At 48.8% G+C, this 26,099-nt stretch overlaps 1 protein-coding gene and 1 long non-coding RNA gene across 49 annotated transcripts in view; one reads left to right on the top strand and one right to left on the bottom strand.

Moving 5' to 3' along the window:
* The first annotated feature begins 2,130 nt into the window (after positions 1-2,130).
* On the top strand, positions 2,131-4,458 carry LOC138845129 (uncharacterized). The gene is made up of 2 exons (XR_011381858.2): positions 2,131-2,779; positions 4,225-4,458. It is a non-coding gene; the product is annotated as an uncharacterized LOC138845129 (long non-coding RNA).
* The window catches only part of ATG10 (autophagy related 10), a 271,675-nt gene continuing 248,895 nt past the window's right edge, over positions 3,320-26,099 (bottom strand). For 28 of the 48 annotated variants that reach the window (XR_016220372.1, XR_016220371.1, XR_016220382.1 and 25 more), the window contains 2 exons: positions 5,973-6,070; positions 4,584-5,402 (listed from right to left, as the gene is read on the bottom strand). Coding sequence is in view for 34 of the 48 variants with exons in the window: in XM_070056364.2 (XP_069912465.2) it covers positions 5,303-5,402; positions 5,973-6,070 (198 nt within the window). In the remaining 14 variants the exon portion in view is untranslated. Of the gene's footprint in view, positions 3,760-4,100; positions 4,425-4,583; positions 5,403-5,972; positions 6,071-26,099 lie in introns of those variants that run through there. The other 20 variants (XR_016220373.1, XR_016220374.1, XR_016220381.1 and 17 more) reach the window with 5 other exon arrangements.

The following is a 26,099-nucleotide window of genomic DNA, read 5'->3' as shown; positions in this document are numbered from 1 at the left end:
ATTTCACAACCCAACACACAGACGTATCATATAAACGACACGCACACTGTCATGTGCCACATGATCACACACATGCTGCATCACACACACACACTGTTGTACACTGCATAATCACACACACACACACACACACATCATGCACGGCACAGTGACACTGCAGTCCACGATGGGCTGCACCTGAGATGGTGTATACCCGACAGCCTGGGTGTCAGTAGGCCACACCGTTTCTGTCTGTGATACCCACATGGTCACAGCCCAACAACTCCTTTCTCAGAACATATTCCCACTGTCAAGTGATGCGTGACTGCAGCTGAAACCAAAGTCTTGCAAAATAAGCACACTCTTACTGTGTGCCACGCCATTTGCTAGCTTCTCATTTATGTATTCATTTAAAAATAATGGTCATAATCCAATACTTTGATTTAATGATCTAATATACTTCCGTCTATCCACAGACGAGAAAAAGGCAGCTCACAGAGGCACAGCGACGTGCCTCAGGGAACACAGTCAGCCAGGGCTCCAGGCTTTCAGCTTGTTTGGGGAGGCACACGTGAAAAGCCCAGTGTCCCTGGCACAGTCCCAGCCCCTCTCTGCCCTCCTTGGCTGGTACAAACAACAAAACATGGACAAAGTGTATGTGTGGTTAATTATATGCAACAGTCGTTTCGAAAACGCAGGTTCTTCCTAAGACACAAATGGCATCATTTTGGCTTCTCTGCTTGAATGGCTCTTTGTGACTTTTGAGCCAAACACAGATCCTCAGTGTGCCATAAAGGCTGTTCCAGACCCGCCTCCGAGGTGCTAGCCAGCAGATCTTCCTTTTGCTGGTTCACTCTCCAAATGCTTGCAACAGTTGGACTGGGTCAGGCCAAAGCCAGGAGCCCTGAACTCCACCCAAGTCTCCCACATGGGTGGCAGGAACCCTACAGGTGCACATTAGCAGGAAGCTGGAATCAGAAGCAGAGGGCCTGCACGTGAACCAGGCACTCTGATATGGGATGTGGGCTTCCCCTGCAGCATCTTAGCCACTGTGCCAAATGTACGCCCCTGAAAATGGGAACATTTTATCAACCCCAAATTAAGGTTTTTTTTTATGTGAAAAAATTCTGAAAGTGGCACTGCCTGAGGAGATGTATTTGTGTGGGTGCTGGGGGCAAGGGTGGGACTTTCCTGTCTTCGGAACTTCCTTCTGCTGCTGATGAACTTTTAGGTCTTCACCGAGCAGAGAGAAGAAACCCTAATCTTTTTCAGAAACCCAGCGCGGGCCGCTGCTGAGCCGTCTCAGGATCCGCTGGCACGGGAGAAGCAGTGCTTCCAGACCGCCCGTCACCCAGAGGACACGGCGTTCCGTGCTCTGTGCTCCGGCCATGGCCCGGCTGGGAAGTCTGCGTTTACTCTGGGGCGCGTGGCGGGAGGAAGGCCCTGGCGCGGGTGGAAAAGCCGTTCCGTGGTAAATACCAAAATGCCCGGCAAGCACATACGCAGGAATATGTGCAGCTCAGCGATTTAAAATTCACTTTTAGCTTTCCTAGCAGATCGAGTTAACCCCTTCCCTACCTCAGTTCCCTGTGAAAGCGCAGCCCTTACCCTGCAGATGGGCACTGCGGGTGCTGTCACGGCAGACGCCCTTCATCCCACCTGGCTCCCCACAGGCGGGCCATGGCCTTTGTCTTCTGTTGCTATCACAAAATACCTGGGCCTGGGTAATTTATAAGCAAAGACATTTATTTTGACTCACATTTATGGAGACCGGGAAGTCTGAGATCAGACAGTGGCATCTGTGAGGCCCTGGCTGCTTCAGCTCTCGGTAGAAAATGGACGGGGAAGCAGCAGCAGTCAGAGCAGGGCACCTGGGCACCCGCCTGCTGACCACAGCTGCTCTCTCCGAATGAGCCTCCCGGAGCTGCCTTAGGCTCCTGAGGACTGAGCGATGCCCGTGGAAGGCCCCACTGCCTCTCAACACGGGGACCCTGGGAATCGAATCCCAACACACACTGCAGCAGACACAGCCCACGTTCCAGCTGGAGCGGCCATGAGCCAGTGTCCAGGCTGCCCTACTGCCCACCCACACGCAGTCCCTGGCTTAGGATGGGCCCACTTAGGGTTTCTCAACGTTAGGACCATGTGAACGTGATAAGCCTTCATTAGAAGCCAACCTTTGATTTTTTTTTTTTTTTTTTGACAGGCAGAGTGGACAGTGAGAGAGAGACAGAGAGAAAGGTCTTCCTTTTGCCGTTGGTTCACCCCCCAATGGCCGCCGCAGCTGGCACACTGTGGCCGGCACACTGCGCTGATCCGAAGGCAGGAGCCAGGTACTTCTCCTGGTCTCCCATGGGGTGCAGGGCCCAAGCACTTGGGCCATCCTCCACTGCCTTCCCGGGCCACAGCAGAGAGCTGGCCTGGAAGAGGGGCAACCGGGACAGAATCCAGCGCCCCGACCGGGACTAGAACCCGGTGTGCCGGCGCCGCTGGGTGGAAGATTAGCCTAGTGAGCCACAGCGCCGGCCTTGATGTCTTTCTGAAAGATTTATTTGACTGACATGTGTGGGGGAAGGGTATCTCTTCCATCTACAGGTTCACTCCCCAAATGGCCACAACAGCCAGGTCTGGTCCAGGCTGACTCCAAGAGCCAGGAACTCCATCTGCCCACGTGGGTGCAGGGGCCCAAGCTTTGGGCCACCTTCTGCTGCTTTCCCAGGCGCACTATCAGGAAGCCGGATCAGAGGCAGCACAGTGGGGACTCAAACCAGCACTCTGATACGGGACGCCGGCATCACAGGTGATGGTTTAATCCACTCCGCCAGAATGCCAGCCCAGGCTGTTGCACTTTGACTTTCTCCCAGGCCAGGGGTATGTGGGAAAAGCCTCACTCATGGCGCCGAGCAGGGGCAGTGAGCGCAGGTCCCAGGCAGCCATGAGACCATGAGGGAAAGCCGCGGACACTCCACCCTGCACTGTGCTGCCAGCGCGTATTGGAGACTCTGCTTCTGCATCTCATCATGCCTACGAAACGCCCGTCAGTGTGCACCAGGATACACTGTGGGGCACGCATTTGGCCTAGTGGTCAGGTGCTGCTGAGGATGCCCGCATCCCAGGCTGCAGTGCTGGGTCCTAGTCCCAGCTCCAGCCTGACACCAGCTTCTTTCTCATGCGCACCCAGGGAGACTGCAGCTCATAGTCCAAGTGGATGGGGTTTCTAGAACCCAGCTGTGGCCCCAGCTAGGGGCTCCTGAAGGCACCTGGGAAGTGAACCAGCTGTTGGGAGTTCCCTCTCTCAACTCCACCCCCCCCCCACGGTCTCTCAAATAAATTAAGTACATTTCTTAAAAAACAGGCTTTGTGTTGCATGATTTCAGCCTAGGCTAGTACAAGTTTCATGGGCACGTTCAAGGCACAGTGGGCGGAGCTGCGTTTGGGAGGGGGGACGGAGTGAGGGCTCAGCTTGCGAAGCTGAAGTTGATGACGTTGTCAGGGGTTAACACCAAGGTCAGCTGAAGAGCACCGGCAACACCCAGACAATTCCTGTGTGTGTAGGGCTGCAAAAGGCCTCTGGAGACAGCGCGACGGCGTAGTCAGCTTGGTCTGTGAGCCCCCCAGTGCGTGTGCTGTGTGAATCAGCATCACCCAGGGCTGTTTCCCAAGGTGGCGTGTGAGGCTGCCCGAGTCCTCGAGTGATTCCAAAGGCCGCGTCTTTCCACCGAAAGGCACCGATATAGACGCTCTAAAGACACAGTTGCAGCTTTCTCCTCATTTCCGCCCCTAGCGAATTAAAGTGAAAGGCAAAACAAGCCACCAACACAGAAAATTTTTCCAAATTAGGTTCAGCGTACAACTCGTCATAGTGAGTTTAATGCTATTAAACTCATGCCCAGGCTGAGTGACAATCAGACAGCAGGAATGTGAGCACTTAGTGTGCACTTGTGTGCTACTGTGCGGCACCTTCTCACGCGCTGAGACCCCAGTGGCTCCCACAGCCCCTTCTGAGGTCACGCGATACAGTCCCCTGAAGGTGAAGGGGACAGGGAGACTCGCTCATGATCCCCTACTCAGCACAGCACAGCAGCTGTGGCTCTGACAAACAGAGGACAAAATGCCAATTGTTTTACTACTGTAGGTAAAAAGAATTTTTAATCTTTACACATTTCCTACAGTTTTTTTTTTTAAACTACTAATGTTTACAGTGGTTAAGATGTTTCCTGATCAGTGTCTGTGTTTACATCCCAGATTTGGCTCCTGAGTCCAGTTTCCTGCTAATGCAGACCCTGCGAGGCAGCAGCGATGGCTCAAGTACTCGGGTCCCTGTCACTCTTGTGGGAGACCTGGATGGAGTTCCGGGCTCCCGGCTCTGACCGTGGACCAGCTGTGGGCACTGTGGGCGCTTCTGGAGTGAACCAGCCTATGGGAGCACTCTCTGCCTCTCTTGCCTATCAAAAAATAAACCCAGAATTGTCTCTCTCATAATTGTGTTTTTTCTTTATTCTATATCTATCTACACATACACTTCTGGAATAAAATAGAAATAATATATTGTTTCTGAGGTTGACTGTAGGAGAATAATGTAAGATAGGCCACACAAAGTAATATTAATTTCAGAGCTATATAAATCCTCTTTTAATTTTCATACATTGTCCATTACAATGATCACACAAAGACATTTCTCCACCATCATCCACATTAGGAAAAGGGATGTGAAGTGGCCCAGAAAACCACGACCTGCGAGTGCCCTAATGACGTCAGTCTTCTGAGGACTGCACAGTTAGATTCATTTTTTTCCTACTTCTATTGATTTGTGTCTTGGGTACATTCCTTCTAAACATCCAGTGTATCAGACATCAGCTGCTGCAGACGTTCACTTCCAAGGGACAAAGAAGTCCCTGGGGAGAAGGGCTGTCTCACAGTACTGGTCCCAGCAACGCCAGGCCGAGCGGGAAAACTCCTGGCATTCTACTTGTGCAATGTCTAAGCCCAGCAGAAGAATCTGGAGGACAGGAACACAAGACAAGAAGGAAAGAAGCTGCACTGGGCAGTAGGGCTTATTTTGGGAACATCAGCACTGAAGGCAGGGTATCCCCCGCCCTGTGGCTGGGCGAGGGCTACTTTGATGACAAAGGTAAACACTTCCTAGTGGAGCTAGGCACTGACTGGAAAACTGACAAACACGCCAGTGGCCGGCCCAGTGGGGCTGAGAGCCAGTGCAGTGTGTGGTGGGGCCAGCAGGACATACGTGAGCGTAGCAGACACGCTGTGAGCTTGGAGCACAGCACGAGGCCCAGGCTTCTCTTCCTACCTTCAAGTCCACAAGTCACATGTCCTGAGAGGCGGCCTGGGCGTAACTCAGAGGTAGGTTCAGCCCCACCACCGGCCCCACGACGCTCAGCCACGAGGTGACGTAGTTGATGTTCCTAGGAGACACGGAAGTATTTAGACCAAGAGCAGAAAAGCCAGCCAGTCACCTGCAGGAACAGCGGTGAGGCTTTTCTGCACACAGGTGGGCCTGCCGCCAGGAAGACGGAGGGTCTCTGGCTAGGGGAGTTAAAGGGCGGGGCGAGGTGAGGCACAGGGGCTCCCGACTCCCCTTGGTGACCCAGAGCCTTCCTTAAAACATACAGCAGTTACTAAGGTGGCACAGTGCAGTGATATGAGCATGGCTCTGAAGCTACAATCCCAGATCCATCCCCAGCTCGCTGTGTGACCTTGGCCACGTCACATAACTCCTTTGCTTTAGTTTGCTCTTCCATAAACTGGGTAAAATAATGGTACCGAGCCTATAGGGGTGTTATAAAAATCCAGTGTGTTATTATATATAAAACTTTTCCAACAGCACCTAGCGCATGGTAAAAATCAATAAGTGTGAACCATTATTATTATTACAAAGCGTATTTCTTTTTTAGCCTGGCTTTTACAGTCACATGAGAAGATTTATACTTTTAAAATCAGAGTAGAGGCCAATGTATCTTCATGGTGTTTCTTACCTATTGATTTTCTGAGGATTCTTTAACACCGGAGTCATGAATTCATTTGTCTTGCAAGGATGAAGTACAAAAAAGGGTTGGCCAAGTATTGGATGCTCCTGTAAGAACCAGGGTTGCCAGTGTGAGCCACATTCAAAGTTCAAATAATCTGGTTTGTCTTAATCAAATAGATAATCTGGTACACTCCTTGAAAATAAAAAGTTCGTTTTAAATTCCAAGGTACTCAGTGAACACATGAGGTTGATTTCCTGTTATTGCTAGGGCAAACATGAGAAGCTGGGGAGAAGGAGCCAGCCACAGATAAAGCGGCACAGTCGGCTATGGTGTGGCTCAGGGCTTTGCTGACACAATGCCACCTGTAGCTCTGTGTGGTCAGTGCCCTCTCGTTGCTGGCCACTGCTTCTCCTTGGCCCATGATAATTCTGCAGGTGTTCGCCAAGGATGTCCCTGAAGCCCACCGCACTGAACTTCTCAACCATGCATTCACCCAGCTCTTTGTCAACACTGTGTATTTTTACAAATGTTCTGTCAACATACTAATCCTCTCAGGCCTAACAACATACAGTCCCAGTGGATACACATTCAGAGAGTAGATGGGTGGGAAGATGGCCTGCACTATTTAAATTGTTCTACCGTCCATGTGTGCATGCTGTGTGCGTGCATGTGTGTGTCTCTTTAAACTTCCCGTTGCACCTGTTTCTCTCCTCCTGTCTCTCTCCAACCTATGGCCAGGGCTCCTTCTATAAGCTCAAAGCCCCGTGGCATAACTCCACCGTCTCACTGGGGTCAGGGGTGTCCAGCTTCTTCTCTCTGCTGCTGCTCTGCTTCGGGCAGCTCAAGGAGCAGCAGATGGCGGAGCCATTCGTGGGAGGGACTCCGTGGTTGTCCCTGCTGCCTCTACCTCTCCACCCCAACACCCTGCCTGCACACGTGTGCACACACTCACTCTCCGGAACAGGAAGGGGCAGTTCCACTGGCACTGGTGTCGCAAGTAAGGAGACGTGGGCAGGGAGAAGGACGACTGACCCCTTAGTGCCGGTCGGTCAGTGCACGCAGCTGGCATCTTCTCCCCAAAGCCCACCTCCGGCTGCTTTTGCACCACAGCCCATCCGTGCCCAGCCCACCCTGACTGGCCCCGGGGCTCACGGCCCAGATGCGTTATGCCTAGGGGAAGTCCTGTCCACCTTGATTCTGGCCTCCTTCCCTCCTTAAACTACCATGAATTAATTCAACATACACTTATCGATCATCTCTTATGTGTCTGCCAGGAACGGCTCTAGATATGGTTATGGAGTCCACCGTCTCCCTAGGATAAACAAAAGTTTCTGATCCCACGGAACTTAAGATTCCAGGGCAGGTGACAGGTAACAGGCACACAGAACACATTAATAGACAGCATAACACAGACAGCAATAGCTCTGTGAAGAAACAGCAGGTTTGCAGGATCTCGGAGGGACCGTGGTGATGTCTGACTTGGACAGAGCGGAGACCTCACTGAGGAGGTGTGCAACGGACTCAATGTCTGAGTCCCCCTAACCCTGAAAGAGGTGCTTCTGGGAGGGGTCCCTGGGAAGTGACCAGATCATGAGGGTGGAGCTCTCAAGGTCAGGATTAGACAGACCACCCTAAGGGCTCCCCCACCTTCTTCCCGTGAAGTGACAACAGAGTGAGTAGACACCTGATCTGCCACCACCCGACACTGGGCTCCTCAGTCTTTGGTGTATGCTGCAGCCACTAAAACTATGGTGCTTCTGTTGTAGCAGCCAAAACCCACTAAGAATACAAATCGACCTTGCAGAGGTCTGGGACAGTGTGCCAAGGCAGAAGGACTCCAGAAAATGAGCCCAGGAAATGCAAAGAAATTTTAGAATTATCATGGACTTAAATAATTACTGTTTATAGAGGACTGGGATTTTTTTAGATTTATTTATTAATTTTAAAGAGTTAGAGAGAGAAGGAGAGCTAGAGAGAGAGCAAGTGAGAGAGAGGGGTCTTCCATCCGCTGGTTCACTCCCTGATTGGCCGCAATGGCCAGAGCTGCTCCAATCTGAAGCCAGGAGTCAGAGCTTCTTCCGGGTCTCCCACACAGGTGCAGGGACTCAAGGACCCAGGCCATCTTCTACTGCTTTCCCAGGCCATAGCAGAGAGCTGGATCGAAAGTGAAGCAGCTGGGACTTGAACCGGCGCCCATAGGGGATGCTGGCACTGCTGGCAGTGGCTTTACCTGCTGCACCACAGTGCCGGCTCCAGAGGATTGGGATTTTAAGAGCTAAATATAGTCTCAATTCTTTTTGTATGAGTTACATAATCACCACTGGAAGGAATGAAGAGCTGTAACCCAATTTGATTGACAGGAAGCCATAATTCTTTCCTTAATAAGATGAAATCCGGGGGCCGGCACTGTGGTGTAGCAGGTTAAGCCTCCACTTGCAGTGCCAGCATCCCATATGGACGCTGGTTTATGTACCAGCTGCTCCACTTCCGCCCCAGCTCCCAGATAACGCACCTGGGAGAGCAATGGAAGATGGCCCAAGTCCCTGGGTCCCTGCACCCATGTGGGAGTCCCAGAAGAAGCTCCTAGCTCCTGGCTTCAGACTAGCTCAGCTCTAGCCTTCGAGGCCATTTGGGGAACAAAACAGTAGACAGAAGACTTTTCTCTTTCTTCTTTCTTTCTCTCTCTCTCTCTCCTTGCTTCTCCCTCTCTGTAACTCTACCTTTCAAGTAAATAAATAAATATTTAAAAAAGAAGTAAGATGCAATCCAGAGCTCCAAGACTGCCCTGGGAGGGGACACTCCCAATGAGGAGGGCCAGTGTAACCACACAGTCTCCAGCTGTCCAACACTAACTGGCCCTGTGACATCTGAAGGTTATCACGGCCACTTTCACATGGATCTCATGGGAGCCCAGCTTTCCAGAGCGGAGGCAGAAAGGACCATGCAAACTTTAAGTCTGGGGGTACTGTGAGTCAGAAGAAGCAACAGGATCCCCATTGGTCCAGACTCGTTACAAGGCTGGCACCTGCGTGAGTCGTGTGAGACGCTGAGACTGGCTGGGCCTTCCCTCCCTGGCCTACACGGGTGGAGCACTCACTCCACCACTGAGGGTGTCTTCAGAGAAACATCTCCCTTAGCTCCCAGTGCTCCCTTCCTGGAGGACCCGGGGGCCACCACGAGCATCAGCTTCCTCGGATCGTCAAGGCCTGCCTCTTACAGGCCTGTGGCACCACCATCACAGACAACAGAACAACCGCGCACAGCGCTCACCCACGATGCACGCACACCGCAGTGCAGAGCACACTGAGGGCCTCGTCCCGCTGCACCCCTGCTCCCTGGACACTGCTGTGTAAGGACTCGACCTTCACCCCTCTGAGTCATCTTTGCTCACTCCACAGGCAAGTGGCTGAGAGTGTGCATGAGCACCAAGTCAAGGCCGGCGGAGGGAACGTGCTGCTCCATCAGTGAGCAGCTCTGAGCCATTTAATGTCTCTGCTTCCTCACCTGACAACTGAGGCTAATGACAGCACCTGCCTCACACACTGACTGCGCCTTTTCAAGGCGGCAGTACCAGAACAGTGCCCAACACACAATATATAGGCTACTCTTATTCAGCTACTGATCTCTAAACAGACAAGAATAATAACCACATATTCAGAATATGAGCTTAAAGCATCCTGTAATAAAGCCCAATTCAACATATAATACTAGGAAGCCCCTATAGATTATACAGCATAGTTAAAAAAATCACTGATTAGTACCTGAAGGTTTGGGAATATTTGACAATAAGTACAACCAAAAGAAAGAGAAGTCAGAGCCAGTCAAAAGCCTAGGAACATGTGGAGACCAGAACTATCAATATCTTGGTATTCAGGTTTAGAGCCAAATTAATGGAAAATAATTTAAATGAATTTAAGTTAAAATAAAGCTTAGGCACTTCAAAAACACTTCAGCAATCTACATTTTAATATTCATTTTCCTTAAAAAAAGGCCTATTAGCATGTAAGGTTATGTTCTAATAAATAAAATGCGTGATGATGCTCACACTAAGTGTTTTTCTACCTAACAGAGACTTCTATGCCATGCAGAGCAGACCAGATGACTGGGGCACATCTTCAATGCAAGTATGGCCATCTGGAAAAACACTCTTTATCTTTTGCTATATTGGGACCTTATCTCTATGTAATTAAATAGAATATATTTAAATGAATAACTGTCTTCATAAAGATTTCCTTCTTTCTCTCTTTGAAAACAATGTTTTTAAAAAGCAAAAATTAAATTGAATTTTAAAATAAAAACCATCTTTTTAGTAAAATTTCTTTGGTTTACAAAGATCAGGCAGAGACGATGATCAGCTTAAAATAGGAATTATAATGAGATATATTTATGTAATATTTTAAGAAAAGTTTCATAAATAAATAACAATAGAAGCAGACTTCCAGCTGTGTCAGAATGAAGAAGTCAGCAAATTCCCCAGAAAATAAGCACAAAACTCAACAGAACTGTCAAAACCAAACCATTTCCGTACTAAGAACAAATAAAAAATTTTAGAAGCATTTAATTCATGCTAAGCTGCTAGAATGTCAAGTTGGAAGCCGAGGGAGTCTCCAGCCTTCTTGCCTGCAGACACCCCCAAGTGCGCTTGGATGCACACCCGGGTCCTGGCTACATCACCAGGGAGGTCTGCACCCGTGCCCTGGCTGCATCACCAGGGAGGCTGACCAGAGCAGAGCTATGCTGCCAGCAGGGCTGACTTACCTCCGGCACACGGCAAGAACTGCCCAGCGCACTGTCTACAAAAAAAGCAAACTAGAGACGAAATGAAAAGGAGCAGCCGCAGCTCTGCAGGCCAGAGGTTGCTGTCCCCGCTGAAGCAAGCAGCAGCCCTGCCAGAAATGGAACGGGGAGATCCTGGAAATGAGTCCCAGGAGGGCAGGATGAGTCCTTCAGCACTGCCAGCTGCTGGGAACTGCCCGCACGTCCAGGGCAGACGGGAGAAAGCCTGCTGGGAAGCACCAGCCGAGGCCGAGTCAGGCGCTACCTGAGTTCTGCAGGTGCCTCCAACCACACACACGTCCATCAGCTAGAGGGGAAAGCACCACAGACGTGGGGGATTTGAGCACAATCCCTGTCCAGTCATTGGCTGACCAAGAAGCCATACACACCCAGAGCTGGTGACCTTGAGGAAAGCAGACTGAAAAGTCAGGATTAAAATAACATACAGCAGCCACACTTACGGGGGAGACGAATTTTGCAGACAAAGCCTAGGAAAGTTACGAAAACAAACAAATCAATGGCAAAAGGACAACTCCCGGGAGAAAATGTTGGAATCTTGAAGTGCTTCAAGATAGTATCCAAAATGTCAGGCTTCCAAAGAAATGTTTGTGACATGCAAAGACACAAACCAGCGTAATGCATCCAGGGGGGTCCGGGAGGATCCTTTGGACCTCTGCAGGGAACCAGATGCTGGACTTACGGAACCCAAAGCAGCTACTGTAAATGTGTTCAGAGTATCAAAGGGCAGAATTATGACAACGACTCTGAAAATAGGTCATCTCCAACAGGAACACAACTCATGAAAAGAACCAAACGAAATCCTACCATTCAAAAAAAAGTATAACACCAGAAAATTAAAAATTCAGTGATGGGCTCAACAGTAGATATGAGGCAACAGTAGGAAAAAAAAATCAATGGACTTGAAGATGTATTAGTAGAAATAATTCAATTAAAAAAAAACCAACAAACAGAGAAAAGTGAGCCTCAGAGGCCCCTGGGACAACATCATCTGTATCCACATCATGGAAAGAAAAGGATAGAAAGGGGGGAGGCAAAATATTTGAAGAAATATTGGCTGAAAACTTCTAAACTTTAATGAAATACATTGATCTACAGACCCAATGAGCAGAACAAACCTGAAGTAGAAACACAAAGGATCCACACCAAGACACATCATAGTCAAATAATTAACATTACTTTAAAGGCTACTCCTCATCAGTATAGGAGACCACAGAGTAACACTCTCAAAATACTTGGGAAAAATCACTAAAATCGTCAACCCAAAGTCATTGTAACCAGCAAAACTATCCTTCAGCAGTGGAGGTAAGATAAATATATTGCCAAGGAAGAAGACCAAGAGAATCCCTTGCTAACAGATCTGCCTAACAGGATATGCAAAAGAAAGTCCTTCAAAAATTAATACCACAGGGAACTCAAGTCCATGGAGAAACAAATGAAAAGCCTCATAAATGGTGAATATAAAAGGCTATTTTTCCTTAATTTCTTTAAAAAGACATAATTTTATATGAGCAAAAATCATAATATTGTAGTGTTGGGTTTATAGCAGCTGTAATATGCAAGACAACAACAGCTCAGAGGAAGGGGTAAGAAATGTAAGCATATTAAACAAAGTTGCTGTATTGGAACAGAATCAAGTCAGTATTAAGCAGTGTTTTTAGTGTTAGATTGTTAGTAAGGTGTTGTGAAGTGAAATCCTGTTGTGAAGTGAAATCCTTTCAGTGTGTTGTTAATCATAAGCTCTCTGCTAGCATGTGTCAAAAACATCCACTGCTGGGGCTGGCATTGTGGCATAGCAGGTAAAGCCTCCTATTGGATCATGCTGGGACCCCACATGGGCACCAGTTCTTGTCCTGGCTGCTCCACTTTCTATCCAGCTCCCTGTTAATGACCTAGGAAAAGCAGCAGAAGATGGCCCAAGTGCTTGGGCCCCTGTGCCCCACATGAAAGACCTGGATGAAGCTCCTAGCTCCTGCCTTCAGCCTGGCCCAGCTCCGGCCATTGCGGTTATCTGGGGAGTGAATCAACAGATGGAAGATTGATCTCTCTCAAAATAAACTTAAAAATCTTAAAACAAACAAACAAACAAAAATCCATCGTTAAGTATATGCTTAAATGGTACATGGTTCAACACCCAATACTTCCCTTATCCAAAATGCTTTGGACCAGACCTGTGCCCTGTTTTGGAGCTTTCGGCATTTTTGGAATAACAGTATAGACTTTAATGGGTCAGCATGCTTCATCTCAAAATCTGGAATCAGAAATTCTCCAGAATAGGAAACATCGTGTCACATCAGCACTCAAAAAGTTCGGATTTCGCAGCATTCTGGATTTTGAATTTTCCGATCACATATGTTCAATCTTATATATACGCCTACTGAACAGACAAGGCCTTGAGTTATGATGAACGTAATAATGCTCATATTACACAGAAAATACCAAGTTTTCCAGCTATGGTTAGAAGACAGACATTCTATCATTCATTTGCTTAGTGAGCTCAAGGCTACTTCTCTGCTCATTTTAAATGGATTTAAGCCCAACTCAAGGCAAAGGGGGCTAATCCCACAGAGCTCTCATACTACAGGAGGCAGAATTCACATCAGCAAAGCGACCTGAGCCAATTCTACCTTTTCAGTCACATCCAGTCAGGTGCTCCTGCAGCCTACTGATTTGCGTTTGGACAAAGTAGGGTAGAGAATGTACAAACAAGGAGGCAAGTGACAGGTGTAGGCAATCAATCTGGATAATATCCTGCACAGGCCATTTTTGTGCAGTGGACACTATCTATATTTTCCACTTTTTTCCTTCAGATGGCTAGAATCAGGAATGAAACCGTCTCTAGCTGGCTTAGGAAGTATATGTTGGAATTCAAAGAAATCTAAGCTCCTACACCTTCTCTGTTTAACATGCCTTTTTAAGAACTAGAAGGACCTGGACCATCAGGATCCTTTTTTGCGACATTTCTTAGATCAACTGTGAGGTAAATTCATGTCAAAGTGCTGGCATCTGCTGTCTGCACTAATGAACTGAGCAGATCCGCACTGAGAAAAATGTCTGCATGGGAATGCAGACAACCAGTGAACTGTACGAGGCTTACAACTCAATAAACACTTCTCTTGGAACAAAGTCCTGCTAACTGGGTTTCTGTGGAAATAGAAACGAGGCGCTGGGATCTCTCCCTGCAACTCCTGAGGAGTTATGCAGGCACATTCCCTGATGCAGTGTAATTTAGCAATGGTTAAGTGTCTCATAAAGTAAGTCTGACATGAACACTTGAGTTGGTTTCAGGACTATGCGATGGGACTATCACAAGGAAATGGTAGTGCCGCATCTTCACTCTTACTCGTCATAATCGTGATGAGTTACTCAGTTTGTGTCCTCATTTCCTTGGCTCCCTGGGAGGGCACAGATGTAATTTCACATCCTAAGCTTCCATCCAGGTTCACATTCCACTCTGATCAAATTTGTCTTCCACTCTGGGAACACGCCCTGGAAATGGGAGCATGGCGTCTCCCTCTTCCCACCCGCTCCAGCAGGGGAAGGAGAGAGATGACGGGGCACACACAGGATCAGGCTCCTGCCACAGGAACTCTTGGATGAAGGCTTTACTACGGCCACATCGGGGAGCAGGATGAAGAAAGTGCGTTTGGGTACAGTTATCCTTGTAGTAAGGGACAAAGCCCTCCACAGCTCGAGTCCACAGCTTATACTGCACCTCCTCATCTCTCAGAACAGAGGGGGCATCTAGGATGGTCCCTCACTCTCATTACTGTAGCTCACCTCTTCAAAAACCTATCAACTTATTTTAAATTACAGCTGGCCCTCTATAATCCCGGGTTCTGCATCTGTGGCTTCACCCAAGCATGAATCAAATATATTTGGAAAAACAAATTGCATCTGTGCCGCACACATACACACTTTGTTTCTTGTCATTATTCCCTAAACAGTACAGTAGGATAACTATTTACCTGGTGTTTACATTGTAATAGGTGCTAAGGATGATCCAGAGAGGATTTCAAGTTCACAGGAGGATGTGCAAAGCTTTTTTTTTTTTTTTTTTTTACAGGCAGAGTGGACAGTGAGAGAGAGAGACAGAGAGAAAGGTCTTCCTTTGCCGTTGGTTCACCCTCCAACGGCCGCCGCGGCTGGCGCGCTGCGGCCGGCGCACCGCGCTGATCCGATGGCAGGAGCCAGGTACTTCTCCTGGTCTCCCATGGGGTACAGGGCCCAAGCACTTGGGCCATCCTCCACTGCACTCCCGGGCCATAGCAGAGAGCTGGCCTGGAAGAGGAGCAACCGGGGCAGAATCTGGCGCCCCGACTGGGACTAGAACCCGGTGTGCCGGCGCCGCAAGGTGGAGGATTAGCCTAGTGAGCCACGGCGCCGGCCTCATGCCATCTTAATAGGCACACATTCTGGCCTCTGTGGGCAATCCTGAGGCCAGTCCCCAGGGACAGCCAAAGACGCTGCAATGTTTTCACAAACTTGCAAGAACAGTACCCGCAGAGAGTTCAGGAAGTGCAGATGAGAACAAAGAATAAAAGGACGACTCCAAACTACCCGGCTGAGAGCTCGTCCCTGGGGACTGCAGGCCCTTGTCACACTTGCACGGGTGTGGTCTCCCACGCGTGGGTCCACCGGGCACTCACTGAGGACCTGCAGTGGCCAGTCCCTCCCTGTGGCTTCCGACCCACGTGGGGCAGCTTTGTCTTCTGTTTTACTCGTTTCTATCCTCATTTGTCTGCACATACTTTGTGGGGTTTATTCTGCATAAAGAACACACGGTCTTCGCTTGGCCGCAGCTTTATTCTGCATGTTTCCTGTGGTCGAGCAAGCTATGCTGTCCCCGCCTTCTCCACCCTTGTCCGTTCCTGTCTGTCTGGTCTGTCAGCTTCCGAGAGGAGTCCAGATTTCCACTGCGGCAGCTGATGTGTCTATCTCTGCTTGTGGCTTCTCCATCTTTGCTTCAGGTATCCTGAAGCTACAGAAGTGTACCTTCCTAGAGAGCTGACACTTTAATACTGAGTGATCGTGTTTATCTACGATTATGCTTTCTGCTGAATGAGGGAGAGATACCTGATATTAATATAACCACACTAGCTTTCCATTTGTATTATGTATTTAAAATTATTTGACTTTCATTCTTTCTGTGTCTTTATGTCGACTGTGAAAAGAACATAGAAGGATTTGTTTAAATCCACCTTTATACTCTTTTAACTTGAGTGGTTTGCTCACTTACAGGCTCTGTGAGTACTGCTGAATTTTGATTTCATTCTTCCATCTTAATGGAATTTTTACTGATTCTGTTTTTTAAACTAGTAATTAATGTCACACACTCCCTCCCCCCACACACAGAGAGAGAGATGGAGAGGGAGGGAGAGGGAGAGAGATGGAGAGGGAGGGAGGAGACAGAAACACCACTGCCTCCCAGGGTAAGCATTAGCAGGAAGCTGGAGTCAGGAGCCAGAGCCGCAGTCAGACCAAGGGCACTCAGATGGGGCTCAGACGCCCTGACCGACTTCTTTACTGCTGGCCAAACTCCTGCTCCTCATTCCATTTTTAATGTTTCTTCTTTTCTTTTTTTTTCTCCTCCTAAGCTGTTTTCTTTCGGATTGATTGAGTATAGGATTGAATTGTTTTTCCTTGGGGCTGGTGTTGTGTCTCAGCAGGTGAAGCCAGCACCTGCAATGCTGGCATCGCGTACGAGAACTTGTTCAAGTCCAGGCTGCTCCATTTCCAAGCTGGCTCTCTGCTTGTGTGCTCGGGAAAGCAGTGGAAGAAGGCCCCAGCCCTTGAGCCCCTCCACCCCTGTGGGAGACACGGATGGAATTCCAGAATCCTGGCTTCCTCCTGGCCCAGTGCCAGCTGTTGCAGCCATTTGGGGAGTGAACCAGCAGGTGGAAGACCTTTTTCTCTATCTCTCCCTGTCTCTGAACTCTGCCTTTCAAATAAAAAAAATTTTTTTCTCATTATTTTCTTTTTATTTCTTTAAAAATTACATACTTCTTTAAAGTAGCCCCAAATTTTAAAATAATCATTTTATGCAATAAAATCTAAAACTATTCAGTATCTTTACCTTTTCCCCAAACAATTCATGTACTGTATTTGTTGAAGTATACTCACATTTTACTATTCTTTTTACTTCCCATGATTTTGTGTATCTTGATATTAATTCTGGGATCTCTTTCTTTGCCTATGGAATACCAGGGCACTTCACACAGTTCATGGACAGTGGAATTAAAAGATAAAGTGGAATTAAAAGATATATTTAATTTGGTACAAAAAATTTGAAATCCAAGCATGTGAGGGGCCTTCAAAATGTTCATGGAAATTGTATATTACTAAAGAATGGTGCATGCATTTCAAGATGTTTTTGCAACAAAATAAAACTCTTTTGATTCCATTTTCCATGAATGTTTTCAATCTCCTCATATGTTCTTCAGAACACACTTCTGTGAATACCTGTAGGTAGTAAGTGACCCTATCCCGTGGATGCTCTATCTCCCCCTCATTTTACAAGTGTAAACTTCCACGTTGCAATCGTATGCTCCCAGCACATGGTTAAGTTATCTCACTTTCCTCTGACTTCCATTTTTCCTGTGTAGAAGTCACTATCCGTCAAACGGCCGCTCCTGTAGGGATCTCCTTCTTCCCTCGGGCATTCCACGAGACTGTGTCTAGGTGTGGGCTTCTTCCCATTTATCCCGCCGAAGCCTCACTGAGCCTCCAGAATCTAAGTGTCCGCGTCTTTCCAACAACTCCGGGAGACCTCGCCACTAGCTCTTTGAAAAGAGCCAGCCCCTGGCTCTCTCCCATGTCTCCCCCTCCCCCCTGCCAGCTCCTAGTCTACATCTCTTAGCTCCTCCATCCCTTGTACCCCTTAACCTGATCTCACATTTACATTTACTATCTCCTCTTCACTTTTTTGCCACAATGCGTGAATTTCTTCATCTTCTAGTACATTAATGTTCCTTTTAACTGTACTTACCTACATTTTAGTCTAGATCTAATTACATATTTTCTAAACATTCTATTATTTCTTAAATTTGCTTCATCACTTTCTATAGTCTGTTATTATTTCACACTTTCGGTATCTTTAGCCATCTAAAAAATGCGCCGAACATCTTTATATTTTGCGACAAAAAATTTCAATACCTGAATTTGTGGGTCTGATACTGCAGTCTGTTGTCTCAACTGGCTCTCAGTCTGAACGGCTTGCTATGAACTCTGTGCTTTCTAACTGTGAACTTATAGTAGGACTATATATACCACAGTTCTCTGAGGCTTAGGATGGAAAGTGCATCCCTTCAAAGAAGTTGATCCGCGCTCCAGTCTCGTGCCTAGGAGGATGCCAGTGTGTGTTTAGGAATCTTCTGGGTAGGCTTTCTTTCCTTTCCCTTTTTAGCTATCCTATACATAGTAAGAGAAATTCAAAGGGAGGAGGGAGAAAAACTTAAATTTTAGAGACTGATGAGGGAGGGGCTCTTTTGGGTAAAGGCCTCTCTGCAGAGGTAACACCTGACCAGAGGCCTAAGGAGCAGGCCATGTAATGCTTTGGGAAAAGAGTTACTTCCAGCTTGGGAACGTCAAGTCAAAGCTCCTAGGACCCTGATGTTGGGGAAGGAGCTTGGAATGTTCCAAGAATGGCAACACGCCCAGTGACCGGGGACGTGAAACCAGGGTAGTGATGGCAGAAGTGAGCCTGGACAGACGGCCAGGAAGCAGGATCTTGCAGGGCCTCATCAAGCCTGGAAAAGACTGTTCCTATTCAGAACGAGGAAGCAGATATGTACTTCATGCACAGTTTGCCTTTATATGCTTGCAGTGCCCCAAACATGCTGCTCTTTCCTACCCACAGGCCTTTGCACGTGCTACTCTCTCTGCCTGGAGCGCCCTGCCTCCCTCCAATACCCATTAATGCCTGTTGCTCTCCAGTAGAGCTCAGATCTCTGTTATCCCAGCCCTAACCCAGATGCCCTCCATGCTACAGCTCACTGCTAAATCCAAACAGTTCTGTGAAGGCACCTGGCTGAAATTCTTGAATGCAGAGGTTACATTCTGATTACTATTCTAACCTCAGTGCCTCACTGCATATGGTAGGCACTGAGTGATGCTTAGACAAAGACAGCCTGTTGTGGCAAAGGGAGTGATGGCTACACAAGGCTGGCTCTGTAGAGGGGAATGTGTGTGGGGAAGGCAGCAGAAGGCCCTCTGCCACTGCAGACAGAGCCAGTCTCCCCTTGGCGTAAAACCAGGGACAGCACCTCCCGGACATTTATGGAAGTACCCAGATAAGCTCGGAATGTCAATGTCTGTTTCCTCAAATATTTCCTCCAAAGTGTTCCTAAGAGCAAAGGAGAGAGCGTAAAGGCATGTCTAGGAAGAACTATACCTGTCATTTACTTTAAAAACTTATTGGGGCCAGCGCTGTGGTGCAGCGGATAAAGCTGCCACCTGCAGTGCTGGCATCCCACATAGGCACCGGTTTGTGTCCCGGCTGCTCCACTTCTGATCCAGCTCTCTGCTATGGCCTGGGAAAGCAGTAGAAGATGGCCGAAGTCCTTGGGCCCCTGCACCCGCATGAGAGACCTGGAAGAAGCTCCTGGCTACTGGCTTCGGATCCAAATTTATGCAGAGAGAGAGAGAGAGAGAGAGAGAGAGAGAGAGGTCTTTTTTCCGCTGGTTCACTCCCCATTGGCCGCAACAGCTGGAGCTGTGCCGATCCGAAGACAGGAGCCAGGAGCTTCTTCCAGGTCTCCTACGTGGGTGCAGGGGCCCAAAGACTTGGGCCATCTTCTACTGCTTTCCCAGGCCATAGCAGAGAGCTGGATCGGAAGAAGAGCAGCCGGGACTAGAAGTGGCACCCATATGGGATGCTGGCACTGCAGGTGGCAGCTTTAACCTGCTGCGCCATAGTGCTGGCCCCATAAAATCTTTAAAGAAAAAAAGACTTGCTTCAACTAAGCAATATAGTCTCAAATCCACCTATGATTTTCACGTGAAAAAATACATGTTACTTTACCACTGAGGAAAACTGATAGACCAACATGCACACTGCAGTTCTGTGACCGGCCTGCGCCCTGCACACTACTGTATTCCCCTAACATCTGGTACTAGACTGAGAAATGCTGCAGACATCTCAGCAGCTCAGGCCTTCCTCCTCTACTCACACCTTTTACTGCACAGACATCACTGAATGCCTAGAGTGTCCGACTGCTCGTGGCTCACTGCTCCCTGTCCATCTGTCCACCGAGAGCGTGTCCCCCGGGTCAGGCACTGTTCTAGGCCCTGGACCAGGTGACACAGTCCTGAGGACAGAAGCAGCACCTGGTACCACACGGCTCACCTTTCAGGTTAAGTCACCAGGGAGGCCCCCCCCCCCCCCAACACTCTGTCATCTCAGCTCCTGGGTTTACAGCAGCTGCACCCTCTGTACTGAAGCTCCTGGACCGTGCCAGAGCTGCAAAGCAGAAATAAGTTTGTCGTCTCTCACTCCCCTTCCCCGAGGATTTCTAAGGAGAACAGGGAAGCAGAGCCTCGAGAGGACCGAGTTCACCTGGCCTGACGGTGGGGTGAGGAGCAGGGCTCGCCAGCAGGAGCAGGAGAGCTGCTCAGAGATGTCTGCAGGGAGGGACTCCTCACCATCTGGAGGCAAGGCAAGGGAAGCCTTCATGTTCCCAATGCCACCGGCAAAGCACGAGAAAGCCCCCGCTAGACGACAGAGCGTGTCCTGAGGTGTCGGAGGGCCAGGTAACAGCTCACCCATATACTAAGCTAACCAGAGGTGGCCCAGGCTGCGGGCCCGGGCACGGAAAGACCCCTGCTCCCCAGGGTGATGCTCATGTGAGCCCTGGGGCGCAGGCACCATTTCACACCGCAGACCATAAGCTTGCCAAGCGGTTTCACCCTGTGAGCGCTCTACGTTAGACTGCACGGCCATGTGCATGTTTCCATGAGCTGAGAGGCACCTTGGGTTAACATGAAACAGGAAATCTCTCCTCTCCCTGTGCCCCACTGGAGCACCTGCGGCTGAAGGCTCACAGAGAGCGCTGTGTCACACGACAGGTGACGATCCTGGTCACTCGAGGAGTCCACAGGGAAGCTGAGGGCACGTCTGCCTGGAGGTGGGGCATGGGGACAGCAGGGACGTGCCGGACATCCAGCCTGTGTCGAATCTGCCCAGACCTTAAAGGATGGACAGGACTCGGAGGGAGGACCTTGCGGTAACTCAAGTTCAGACAGACAGTGTCTACGCTAAGTCTAAAGCGAAAGTAGCTGAGTGAGATACACCAAGCTCCATCTTTTAAGCAAGACTCTGACATTTAGAAAAGCTGCAGAAGAGAAACATCTCCTTGGTTCAGCTTGGTGGTGGTGGTGGTGGTGGTGGTGGTGGTCCTGACTGAGGCCGTCCTGCTGATTCGAGAACTCCCCGGAAGCAACCAACGCCGATGAGAAGCAGCAGCAGAAAGGTCTGAAATGCAAGCTCTCCTATCTTAAGAGTTTTTGGGGAGAAAAGAGAAAAAACGAGAAAGAAGATCCCAGTCAGATCTCTCTCTTTTTTAAGATTTATTTTATTTATTTGAAAGACAGAGTTACAGAGAGGTAGAGACAGAGAGAGCAAGCGATCTTCCATCTACTGGTTCACTCCCAAAATGTCCACAATGGCCAGAGCTGAGCCGATCCAAAGCCAGGAGCCAGGAACTTCTTCCCGGGTCTCCTACGTGGGTGCAGGGGCCCAAGGACTTCCTCCGCTGCTTTCCCAGGCGCATTAGCAGGGAGCTAGATAGGAAGCAGAACAGCCAGGACTGGAACCAGTGTCCATATGGGATGCCAATGCTGCAGGCTGGGGCTTTAACCTGCTGCGCCACAGGGCCGGCCCCTAACCCCCAGTCAGATTTCTATCCCTTACGGGGGTTGCATGAAGATACAGACAAGAAGACAGCGAGAGAACATTTAAGAAACAAGTATTTGGGAGAGAAATGCCAGGTCTCACCCAAGTGTCCAGGCAGTCAGCAACATCCTCATTTCTGAGATGGGCAGAGGACCCTAGCGAACCAAACTTCTCCCCAGCTGCATCTGTCCACGTTTCATGGCCAGAAAAGTCTAATGGTGCTTGGGAAGGTGGCTTAAAAAAAAAAAAAATGGAAACAATGACCAAGAAACAGTTCTTCCAATTCCTAGCCTGCGCAGAGACCACCAGGCTGCCTAGAATTTTTATTACAAATTACTGACATCACAGCAATAATTCTCAGATGCCGCTTTCTCTACTAACAAAACCCCTCTTTCATGGCTCCAGAGAGAGCCCAGAAACTAATTTTCCCATGCCTGCATAAATCTACAAGGGGCTCCCTCCCTGGGCTTCTGACAGGCCCAGCCCCAGCTCCTGGAATACAGAGCAGAGTCCGCATGTGCCAACAGAGCCCGTCCAGACCACTGTTTTAAGCAATGCTGCTAATATGCCGGGACGCCGAGTTCCCAAACTTAACGCAGTTATCAATTTGTGGTACGTAATTTAATCTCTCTATATTTTGATATGCAAAGTGGAAATGGCACTGCTGATACTTCACAGGGTGAGAAGCAGATAACCACCAGCCCCATTCTAAAGCTTGCTGGGCGCAAGGAGCTTATGTAAATGCCTATTAATTAAACAGTCACAGCTGCACAACTAGGTCAGGCGTGATGATAAGACTCCGCAGCCCACCCCGCCACCAGCAGCAAGCAGGGGAGTGAGCACCGAATTCCAGCAGCACTTGTTCACTTGTTGCGCTCCACAAAGAGCAGTATTGAGTTGTAACGTCCCACAACATGACACAGTGTAGCGTCTTTCAGGCCATCTTCAAAGAATTCTTTGGTAGAACATAAACTTATTAGAGAAGACAGCCACCACAGGGAAAAAAAAAAAAGCCAGCGAATTACTAATGAAGAACTGGCAAAAAGCTAATCAGAGCTCTCATCCAGAGAAAATGAGAAAATCTGAGAGTCAGACTGATTTTGTATATTGATGAGATTTTGATGTAGTGTCACAGACAGGAAAATAAAACAGATTCGAATGAAGACAAAAAGGACCCTTAAGTCTTTGTTTAAAAGCCCTGCTATGTTCCGTATCGCAGTGTTTATTACAATGCTCTGTTCCGACAGAAACGGCCATGTTTTAGAAGAACCTGATGGGAGGGGCTGAGAGAAGACCCTGTCTCCCGAGTCCAGCCACCAGGTGAGGGTCAGAGAGAAAAAGGTTTTCAGCACCAGCAGAGGGTGACGGCACGGGCGGTACTTGAGGATGCAGGACCCCACCATTGTCTGCATGCCAAACAGCACCAACCAACCAAACCCTTGCTCTTCCTTTTTGAGAATAAGGAACATAGCCTGGAGATAGAAGAGAAAAATCCCAAGCAGGTGTCAGATTAGGGGTGAGGAGACAGGAAAAGAGTGGGGGCAAAGTTTCAAGAGAAGTGAGGAATAAAAATCAAAAATCAGAGCAGGCTTCTCAACGTGTGATCTCAGGAGCATCAGAGTGGCGTGGGGTTGCCTGCTGCCAGGGCAGATTCCCGGGACCCACTTCAAACCGCAGTCAGCGCCTGAGGTGATGCGCGCACACGCTCAACTCTGAGGGCCTCTTGCCTCCCCAGAGGAAAAGACTGGCTTTCTCGAATGGCACGAGAAGGAAGGAAGGAAGGAAGGGAGTCGTGGTGATGTGCCGAGTTCAGAGGGAAACCCAGGACACACGGCTTCTGGCCCCCCATGAAAATGGGAGGCACGTGCAGAGGGAGTAACACACCGTGCGTGGCATCAGCGAAGTCGACAGAACCCACAGGCAGGATTAAGTGGGGCAGCACAGATAATGTGTTACTATCGAAAAATGCCCCATTTCTCTGCACCAACACTTTGTTGTCAGGGAGCAGGAAAGGGCCAGACAGCAGAGCACCCAATGGGTGGTGCTGAGTTTAATCAGAGAAGGTGGGTCTGAGGGAGACTGTGGGCACTGGCATCCTTGGAAAGGAAATAAGACAAACAACTGCAGTATTGAATATCTCCTAGGATTCACAATTCTAAAATAACGCTAAGAGGCTGACATATAACTATTACAAAGATGAAGAATCTGAGGCTAATATTTTTATTTTTTTAAATATTTATTTTATTCATTTGAAAAACAGAGTTACAGGGAGAGGTAGAGACAGAGAGAGAGGTCTTCCATCCACTGGCTCACCCTCTAGATGGCCGCAACTGCTGGAGCTGCGCTGATCTGAAGCCAGGAGCCAGGAGCTTCCTCTGGGTCTCCCATGCAGGTGCAGGGGCCCAAGGACTTGGGCCATCTTCCACTGCTTTCCAGGCCATAGCAGAGAGCTGGATTGGAAGAGGAGTAGAACCAGTGCCCATATGGGATGTTGGCGCTTCAGGCCCCGGCGTTAACACACTGGGCCACAGCGCTGGCCCCAGAATCTGAGGCTTGAAGATGCCAATTATCTTGCCCAAGGGATCTTGACTTCAAGTTCCTTGGTCTAATTTCCAAATACTTTCAAGGCTAGTTTGACCTTTTTCAAAAGGTACGCAGAGCAGATGACACTTCCTTCCTACCATGTCTCTCCACCTGTCCCCTGAAGGGGGTTTAGGGTAGTGGGCTAGGCCAAGCTGTCTGCATGAGGCCTAAGGCTCAAGTCTAGGGCAATGTTTGTGCAGATGAGCCCATTTTGGGCACTGCAGAGGAGCTGCTGTAAGCCCCGCCTCTGCAGAGTAGGCCCCCAGCTCTGCTTTGTGCCGAGGGCAGCGGAGGGGGCTGCAGGCAGTGGGGATCAGAGTACGCCTCCCACCAGATACGCCACTTTGGCTGAAGGCGACCAAGAAGCAGCAACTGCAGAGACCTCTTTACTCTCCCCCATCTGCCTAAAAGCAAGACATGCATTTCCCTTTGTGAAAGTGTTTGCCACAGGGCCGGCACAGTGGCGTAGCTGGTAAAGCCGCAGCCTGCAACGCCAGTATCTGATGTAAGTGCTGGTTCAAGTCCTAGCTGCTCCACTTTCAATTCAGTTCCCTGCTAATGCACCTGGGGAAGCGGCAGAAGCTGGCCCAAGTGCTTGGGCCCCTGCACCCGTGTGGGAGACCCGGAAGAAGCTCCTGGCTTTGGACCAGCCCAGCTCCGGCTTTTGCAGTCATTTTGAGAGTGAACCAGCAGATGGAAAACCTTTCTCACTACCTTTCCCCCTCTCTCTCTGTAAAACCTTGCCTCTTAAATAAATAAATCTTTAGAAAGTGTTTGCCTTCCTCTCTCCCAGGCCAAGAGGAGAAGAACCCATTATCACTGGAGAGCCCGCACTGAGATGACTCTGGAGTAACCCTTTCTTCCGTGAGTTTCACCTTAGGTTTGCCTTTGCACAGTTTACTGCCCCTGGAAACACAGACCCCCTTTCCTTTGTCCCGTCACTTCTCCACTGGTTTACTACCCTCTTTTAAAGGCGGCACATAGGCCTCCATGTCTGACCACTCCTTCAGGTCTTTGCTTCTCTTGTGTGAAGACATCTGTAGTGTATGTGAACACTACAGTATTAACACTGAGCAAAACTTGTGTGCCTTTTCTGCTGTTCATCTGTTTGTTAGTACAGTTTGTAGTCCCCGGCCAGTGATTGTCAGAGGGTAGAGGGAAGAGGTTTTTTTTTTCCCCCTTCCTTACACCCAAGGAGGTTGAGGGCAGAGACGTGTGGGCCTCCCATGGAGCCGCTCTTTGCAACAGTACAACCAAGGGGCATTTGCACCTGGGAATCAGACAAGCACAGACTGACATAGTGCAGGACACCCCTAGAGACGGGAGACGCCATGCGAGTTTAAGTGCAAACAGACCCCTTGATGTGAAATAATTACGATTAAGAATGATGCCAGAGAAGGGTAAACAAGCAAATACACAAATGCATATTTTAAAGTTTGGATAATGCAAACTTAAGACCAAGGAAGGAGCTATCCCAGCGACATTTAGAGGCCAAAAAATGTACTTTTCAGTTTAAATTAATGATGAAAGACCAATTCTGGGTTATTAAGGAGAACACATGTTGAAGGGGCCAATTCCTCAGTCTTTTAGGCTCATACTAGAGCAAGTACCTTGCCCATGGCATCAGAGATGGAGTACACATTAAGTCGACTCTAATAGCGAAAATGTTTCTTGGTGGTGACTGAAGAACTCAAAAGTGAATCTACAAAATGAAAATGCATACCTGTAAAATGCTTCCAAGGCAACTAGTGTGCCTCTTAATCAGTCTTACACATCAGCTCCACATCTTTTGTGTTATTTTTGATATTTTCAAAGCCGCATTTCAAACCTGGACAAGGACTTTACAGGCACCTTAGGGAGGAGAG

This window comes from Oryctolagus cuniculus, chromosome 14 (genome assembly GCF_051225735.1).
Source record: "Oryctolagus cuniculus isolate XC-2025 breed Fujian yellow rabbit chromosome 14, ASM5122573v1, whole genome shotgun sequence".
NCBI classification, from domain to species: Eukaryota; Metazoa; Chordata; class Mammalia; order Lagomorpha; family Leporidae; genus Oryctolagus; species Oryctolagus cuniculus.
This window is presented reverse-complemented; position numbering and strand designations above follow the sequence as displayed.